At 33.5% G+C, this 8,754-nt stretch overlaps 1 protein-coding gene across 8 annotated transcripts in view; it reads right to left on the bottom strand.

Annotated features, from left to right (window-relative positions):
* Positions 1-238: 238 nt before the first annotated feature.
* POSTN (periostin) overlaps positions 239-8,754 on the bottom strand; it is a 31,528-nt gene continuing 23,012 nt past the window's right edge. For 2 of the 8 annotated variants that reach the window (XM_039696638.1, XM_039696640.1), the window contains 6 exons: positions 8,409-8,498; positions 6,770-6,847; positions 6,288-6,368; positions 4,105-4,191; positions 1,999-2,040; positions 239-1,477 (listed from right to left, as the gene is read on the bottom strand). In XM_039696638.1, the coding sequence (XP_039552572.1) occupies positions 1,437-1,477; positions 1,999-2,040; positions 4,105-4,191; positions 6,288-6,368; positions 6,770-6,847; positions 8,409-8,498 (419 nt within the window). In that variant the 3' untranslated portion in view covers positions 239-1,436. Of the gene's footprint in view, positions 1,478-1,998; positions 2,041-2,908; positions 4,192-6,287; positions 6,369-6,769; positions 6,848-8,408; positions 8,499-8,754 lie in introns of those variants that run through there. The other 6 variants (XM_039696634.1, XM_039696635.1, XM_039696632.1 and 3 more) reach the window with 5 other exon arrangements.

The raw sequence follows: 8,754 nt of genomic DNA, 5'->3' as shown, positions 1-8,754 counted from the left end.
TCTCAGAGAGCTGTGCTGTTCAAGGAGCAGTGTTTAGGGAATGTCATTGTGGAATTAGGGAAGGTTTTTAATTGTTTAAGGAGAATTAGTTTAAGTCCATTAGCATGTCCTAAGTGAGAAGGGGAAGCATAAGTTTGCTTCTGTGAAAGCATATTTTACAATTAAAAGTTAAATTAAAAATTTTAAAAGTATTTAGAATTTGCTTTGCTATTAAAAAATATTTACAAATGAAAGCAAGCACAGTTCAGCCAAATTCTTTATTGAGTATTTGTTTCAAAACAGAAGTAGAAAAGCATGTTAGACAATGCCTCTGATATTTTGGTGTGCAAAATTAAGGAACTTTGAACAAGTTTTTTCTACTCCATGAATAATTGTCTTTCACCTTTTGTTGATAAAGGCAGACAACTTCTATGAGTACAAAATTAGAGTGATAAAATTGACATAATTTACAGAAAACTCCACATTAGTACCAGACATTAGCAAAGCATGTTTTGATACAAAAGCTTTCAGACCTGGCCTCATTTTTAAGACCTTTTTCCCATGCTGAGTTAACTGTTTGCATGCATTTTATTTATTGCTTTTATAATCCACTTTAATAATCAAAAGACATATTTAGGGAAAAATGGGAAAACACTCAAGAATCTCAGTATATGTATTGTTATAAGATTCCTTTAATGGGAATGTGATTTCTTATAAATCAAGAAGTCAACATGATCTCTAATACATTGCAAGAAGCTCCTAATGTTTGTGTTATTTCTTTTTTGAAGAGCTTCCGTTAGCCAAGTTACTAGAAGGTATTTGGATATGCAATGTAGGACAAAATAACCCATTATACATTTAATATAAGGCATATTTGTTTGATTAGAAAAGGTAACATTACTGGTATTACGAATTTAAACACATGATGAATTTTGACTTATAAAAGCATACAATATTACTGAACCAAAAGTGCTGTGTTAACATCTCATATTTCCTTAGATTACTATAAAAGTCACCTGAGGTGATTAATTTTCTTTTTTCTAGAAATTATCTAATTTCACTTATATTTCTTATTTAGTGGAAATAATAATAATAAAAAAATACACTCTGTATTGTTCCCTGCTCATTTTTTATCCAATCCTGCAAACACTTACTAACCAGCAGAAGAAGGAATCCTGGTTCTAGCAGAAGTTTTTGGGCTTCCAGGATCCCACCCTTGATAGTCCTTACTATCAAGAGCAGTAAGAGCACCTCCAATGGACTAGTCCTAGTGAACACTGTGCTGGCAGTGTGTATCTGCAGCTTCACATCTTTTTGTGGATTCATGGTTCAGTTTACATTATGTCATCATCATTTTCTAATGTTCTCATTTAAAAAAAAAAAAACCAACCCAAACAGTTCCTCTCAAAGACCACATTGCTAATTTGTAATTCTGTGAATTCTGTCTTGGAAAGCTTTTAGGAATGATCTAGTCTTGTCCTCCTTCTTGCTCCTCCTCCTGCAAAATATAGAAAAATAATTATTTTTTGTAATTATATATAACATAGTAAGACTATATACTGTATTTACTTGTGAAACAGACATGTGAAAAGGAAAGATGAAGCCTGGAGCTGAATATTTCTCTCTTGAGCTGGCAGCTGTGAAATTAAACTGATCTTTCAGCTTCTTCATCAATCAAAATAACATAGATTCTAAGAGTTATAAATCTTGTGGTGGAGAATCTCAGAGTGCCATTTTCCTATTGCTAGGACTCCAAAGTCAGACTTCACTTTGATGGCTTTAATCTCATCTGAAACACTCTTTCAGTAAAACACACAATCTAGATTGTTTTCAGATATCATTAAAAATAATTATGAACTCCAGATTTTTTTAGGGTTTTTTTTTAACAGAAATACAGCTTTTCATTTTGAAATCTGTATTTTTAAGAGCCTCTTTTTTTTCCCCCATCCTGACTCTTAAGATAACTGAGATAATATTTGATATGTGTTATAATGTTTAAATGTATGGCTTTTTTTTTACCTTGTGCCCTCCTGGTTGGTTGTGCTTTCCGTACAGGTGCATCTAGAAAACAGAAATATTGCATTCAGAAGTTATTTGCTGGAGCCTTTGAATTAAAACTCATTAGAAGTATTGGAAACTCATTGCTGACTTTTGAAGTTTGTTCTTTAAATTTTTCAGTAAATTAAGAATTTTGTTCAGAACCATGTTGGCTTGATCACCTGAAATATGAATGCTTATAATACAATTCCCACATGTCTCTCACATCAGTCATTCATTAAATCTTGGGAACATTTTAAAAGTATTTTTGCATTTTTAACATATGAATTAATCCATTATCCACACTGATCTTCTACAGATGGTTACATGATGTAAGCAGGTGTCAGGGCATTTTGCCTATGCTCTTCACTCATCAAACACCATGTGACACTGTGTCAGTGAAGTACAAGCTCAGGTTAAGGCGCAGGACTCAGTCTCAGTTTTTGGCAGCAGATGTCCAGGTCTGTTGCACTGATATTACTTCAGGAATTATTCAAAAGCTTAATGCTTGGAACCATGACAAGATATTGGCCACATTTCCAGCTGTGTTTGGGGCTTGATTTGTAACTGCATTGTGAGTCCACAGTACAATTCCACACTTAGGGTTCAGTTACTTATTCAGTGAAACTATGGACTTGTTTTCCTTTTTCTCATTAAATCTTGAGACTTTTCTTGACCAGATGTCTCCTCACTGGGAGGAAGAACACGTCACAAGCATGAGAAATAGTTATTCTGTTGCTGTCACAGAAACATTATTGCAGTAATTTTTCCTCCTTTACAACCATGAAGTACTTTTATATCCACTTAACTAGCTGCAGCCTGGGAGGAAGAACACGTCACAAGCATGAGAAATAGTTATTCTGTTACTGTCACAGAAATGTTATTTTTCCTCCCTTACAACCATGAAGTACTTTTTTATTCACTTAACTAGCTGCAGCCAGTTCTGTTTTCATCCTGATGTACAGGTTATATAAATGCTTAGCCCTGAGATGCAGGCTGGACCTCACTTCAGCTGAGACTAAACATTGGGTATTTGCACCACCATGGCAGAAAATTGCAAGCTCTGCACTGCCTTGACAAGGACAGAATATGGTCCATCCGAAGTATGCTTTCTATACTTAGGTGCTGTCTGTACAATTGTGCTTTCAGATAATCTTTGTGTTTGAAGATCACACCCATCTGTCATTTTCAGGCAATAGGAGACTCGCCAGCATGCCTTGTACTACTCAGCACTGAAGCTGTACAAACACTATGCATAAACCTTCATTACTTGGCACAGGCTTCAAAATTTAAAAGGCCGAAATACATTTATTTAATTTCTTTCTCTAAAAGCTACAATATTTCGTCCTATGTATTTAGTTCAAAGTCTTACAGAATAACCTATTCTGCATTATTACAATTAGAAAAAGACATAAATACAAAAGAAAACCTAATCAAATTTCTTCTTAACTTTGAATGAAGGTCATTAAACAATGGTTATTAAACTTGGAGAACAAATTGCTGTTATAAAGGCAGAGTAAATTCCAATTGGCTCATTTTGGACCCTTAGTCCATTCTGGTTTTTCAAATCAAGAGCTTCCCTCATTTAGCAAGAGGACAGAAGAATGGAAATTCCAAGACCCTGTGAGATATTTGCTCAGCCCCAGAGGTTATATTCCCTTTACCCCACCCACTCCTTCAGAACACTGAAAAACCCTGGCAGCAACAGATTACATTTACACTGACAAGAAATAACTCAAGTTAAAAGCAACTCACGTGGTCTTCTTCTGTATGTGCTGCTTAAAGAAAAGTAAATTCTTTATGGTTCATGTTCCTTCAAATGTTTTACCTAAGCTTTGTGGTTAGGCATTTCCTCTTGTCTACTATACTTGCCAAATCTTTTAGTTACTTTTAGCCACAAGATAAACCTCAACATTTTTCTTAGCATCAGTGAAAGAATTCTTTTCCAAAACAATTATAAAACTCTTCTTGCTAAAATCCTGGGTGCAGACCTAATAATTTTTATGAATAGATACTGTAAAACCTCACCTGGAATGATCACTTTGGACAAAGCAGGTCTTAGTGATACTGAATTTTTGACAAACTAACCTTCCAGATGAACTTTCTTGATTTCTCTCTCGATAATCTGTGGCTCTCCCTCAATTACTTTAGTAACCTTGGTGTACTCAGTTCCAGCTATGGTAAGCATCAAAAACAAATGAGTTAAATCTGGCATAGCATTTTTCCATATGCAAGGAGCCCTCAGTGGAAACAATGTCATTTTTGGGCATAGGTGTTGCAGGCTACCATGCTATTCATGCCATTAGGCATGTTATCTCTAGGGATGATCATTTATTGCAATCTTGGTTTAAAGTTCTGCTTCAGCAAACACTGTTAATTATTTAAGCAGTTCTGGATGTTTTATGAGGAGAATTAAAGCCCATATGAAATAATTCTTTTATTTAGACAGTGATAATACATTTGTTTGTGTCAGTACTCAAATTTAAATGATTAGGTAATTTTCATTAAAAAATAATTTTATGTAGACAAGAGGGCCATAAAGTATTACCACCATTATCACCAACAACCCTAAAGCAGCATGTGTATCTGCTTTTATTGGCTAAATGTATAGTAAGGTATTATCATGGCAGCCAAGGGTGACTGACTGGATAAATCATGGAAAATATAGAGAAAAATCAAAGAAAACAATAAATCTGCCTACTTGGTCCATTCTGTAAAGGAGGATGCTTATGCAAACTAACATATAATAGCAAGGAAAATAACAAGAATTCAAGAGATGATATTGTCTTCTTCAAATTTCCTAGAGAGAAACAATCTTTTTTCCATACACCTATATGCTCTAAGATGTATCTCTACAGATTACATTAATTACATTTTATACCTCTGTATCTGAAGCTATAATTGTTAGATTCTGGTATCAGACCAGAATTCTACAGATGAAGTTTGATCCTGCTTCTTGTTGATGGTTTAAATGAATAGTGCAGTATATACAGGAATTTTCTTGCTGCAAGTTTTTAATTTCCAGCTTTTCTTTTAAACAGTCCATCCAGAAATAAGCATCTCCAGAGAACAAATCTTTTCACATAGCTGGGATACTTAGGACAAAATGAAAAACCCTCTGGAAGTTTCTGTTTCTGTCCAATATTATAGGTGAATTCTGGCTTAGGTCTGTAAAACTAAGACTCAGATGTTTGAAACAGAACTGAGTTACAGTCAACAGGAGTCATAGCCATATCTTGGCTTTTCTCTAACACTAGCTGTGGTATCAACTAGCATATTTAAGTTTGGTAGTCAGCTGTTCAGCCAATAGGAAATTTTTTATTTGACTGAAGTTTAAATCACATCCACACAATAGTGCTTTTGAAAGACAGATTTAGTTCAGTGAACTAAATGTGGCTGTAAGTTACTTTACTGGGATGCAGCTTTGTAACTTACTGAAAAGTGAGCATAAAATTAAATGGACTAATTTAACTGATGTCAAGAGAAGTATCTAACCATTTTTTTTAACTTCTGACTCAGGTTTAAACTAACATTTGCAAAAACCATGTCGCTTAAATTCTTTTCTTATTACCCATTGCTATTATAGATAGTTTCTCTAATCTACATTAAGCAGATAGTTTCTCTAATTTACGTTAAGCAAAGACATTCCAAATTCATAGATATTAATTTCACAAGCAGAAGTTCTTTTACTATTATCTACAGCTACTGGTTATGTACTGCCAAAACTGTTAGAATTAAGAGAGCAAGAAGGAAAGAAAATCATTCCTTGGAATGCTGTATTTGAAGAGAATTAAAGTTAATGTCTCGATATCCATCACCTGTAAGCTTTTAAAGAAGATGTTAAACATGCCTTTAATTATTAACTTGAGGGCAATGAACATTCATTTCTGAAGAACTGATAAGTAAGATGAATTTGGCCGGTTGCAATATGTTCCATTTCATCAGTGTTTTTCACAGATTTAAATTTGCAAAAGAATATTGGAATAAATCTTCATTGCTCCCCTGGGTTTTAATTAGGTAACCTTTTAAAGACTGAAAAAACCAAAATAATTTTTTTCTGTGATCAATGTCATTAAAAAATTGATTACTCAACCTTTGGTTCTTACCGCCATTTCACAGATATCTGGCACTAGAATACAGTGTTGCATTTTTTCCATTAAAATTCCACTTCTGCTTCATCAGTCTTTAAAATGTTAAGTTCAACATATCTGAGAGGAGTTTCAGTTATCATAACCTGTTGCAAAAATGTTAGTTGTAATTCTCTGAATTACCTCCCTGCAGAAGTCTTTTGATTTCTTCATCTTCCAGTAAATGACCATCACCTTCAATAAATTTGGTCACTTTGGTAACCTCTGATAGGATACAGGTTATGGCAAAAAAATTGATTTTCAGAAAACATTTGGCAATCCCACAAGAGCATATATAATCATGTCATAGCATTGTTCTGAATTTAAAAAATCATGTTATCAAATTCCACATAAACACTGGAAACACCATATTATATGACAAACACAGCATGCTGTATAATAGACCCAGGAAGCTTCAGCTCCAGAGCTGACTGAAATATGAAGATCAAGGACTCAAACCAGAATTTTACACTTGAAGGGTTCTGAGGTTTAATCTCTAAGCTTTTACAGTATGAACATAATTTTTTTTAACATGGAATATTCATTCAGTAATTACTTAAGTTATATATATGTGTGTGTATATATATATACACGTTAAAGAAATGAAATAAAACAAGCATACTAACCTTCTTCAAGGATTTTCTTTAACTTCTCTTCATTGTCTGAACCCCCTGCAGTAATTCTGGTGTATTTTATTTCAGGACCTGGAAAAAAATTTATAAGATAGTGGCTTTTATCAGGTATAAGAGGTTTGTCCTTTAAATTTTATTTTTCTGTTTTTTCTAATTCCCATAGTGATTCCATGGTTAACATGCTGTATTCTGCTTATATGATAACTTTATTTTTTATCATTTCCAAAATTAAACTGAATGAGCATTAAAAACTGTAGTTAGAACTAGTCATGAAAGTAATTAGGCAAATTTGTCATAATTTGAGTAATTATCTGCCTACATTCTTAGAGTTAGACACAATTTTAAACTCTGTTATATTAGGTCATAGATCAGGTATTTCTGCAGTCCATTATTAGTCTGAATTGACTGTTAAAAATACACATTTTTGCTCCTATTACTGCTATGAATCATTTGAAGACTTAATATTTGATATTCCTTATCAGTTTCTAAAGATTGAAAAGAGATACAGGTCTGAAATACTGGCATTTTACATTATATTTACCATTTCAAGTGGGATATTAGTGAATACTTGAGTCTGAGAATTGAGAAAATTATCGTTTATTTGCCTCCCCTACAATTTTTGCCAGAAAATAGTCCCAGGTTTATTCATAAACCACTAATGCCTTTCATTCAGTTTTTTTCATTGTAGTAAAAAGTTTTATGATAATAACTTAAACATGATTTTTTATTTCTGTCTTTCTCAAATCACTTTGCTAGAATCTCAATATTTTCTAAATACACTGAATATTAGGACTTACAGCTAAGCCAACATGTTGTTATAACAGTGTCTTTTCTTTACAAGCTCTCTAGCAGACAGTATTTTAATGGCAGCTTTCAAACTGGTATTTAAGCAAGGTGATTAAAAGTGTCAACAGAGAACTCCATATATCACCTACTATGCTTAAATGTGCCTCACTCCACTTATCTGTTTCTAGGATGCTTAAAGAAATAGCTCTGTAATTGGTCAAATATAATTGAAATTGGCCGAGGAATTTGGGAGCTTTTGTGTGAAAAAATCCAGGGATGCAGATGAATATTGATTTTATCTTACATTAGCAGTATCCAAGTGTCTAACTTGTGAATGTCAGATCAAGTCCCCACCTTACAGAGAAATAGAGATCTTTTCCTGAAACAGCTGTCAAGAGAGCCTGGGATGACATGTAAAAATAGGCATCTACACATTAAGCATCTATGTTTGATAAAATGAAACCTTCCTGGGGGTATATAATCCAGAAGTTCAGAGAGAAAAACTAAAAAATCTCCTTCTAAAGCAAAGCAGAGTACAAAAATGCAATAAAAGCAGTCTCATTGGGAAAGGATAGCAAGAAGCTAGCAGAATTAGACACTTAACAAAATATGAAAATAAAAACAAAAAAAGAAGATAAATTTTCATAGTTTGGCATGCTGTTAAAATATTGTTGCCATTTTATGTACATGTGTGTAGGAGACATGGCCAGCCTTACAGAGACAGTGGGAAGTATTAGGGAAAATTCATCTGTCAAGGAAACACAGTTTAGGCACTAGGACAGAAGTTATGTTACTTTAGTATGCAAAGGGGAACTTTACTAAGAATGAATATCTCAGCTTAATTTACCTTGAATAATTCTTTCTTCTGTTACTTTTTTCTCTGTCACTTCCACAGGTCGTCCATCAATGATTTTGGTGTATGTTTTAATAATTGGTTCTACAAGGATTTTTAAATTCAAGGAATTAATCAAGTGATGAACTTTCAAGTGCTGAAGCACAGAAGGAAGTACCATAGAATATTTTATGAAAGAAAAAGTTTAGAGATCAGGAACTAAATCTACTCAGAATTTAGGGTGTTCATGTGTTTTCTTTAAAACCATCCTAGATGTGAACATCTGGATGCTCTTAGCAAAGAGAAGGCAAGGTTTACCTCTCTTTCTGACAAAATTGCCTTTTAATCACAGAATCACATG

Source organism: Passer montanus, unplaced genomic scaffold (genome assembly GCF_014805655.1).
Source record: "Passer montanus isolate IOZ18808 unplaced genomic scaffold, ASM1480565v1 scaffold99, whole genome shotgun sequence".
Taxonomy (NCBI): domain Eukaryota; kingdom Metazoa; phylum Chordata; class Aves; order Passeriformes; family Passeridae; genus Passer; species Passer montanus.
This window is presented reverse-complemented; position numbering and strand designations above follow the sequence as displayed.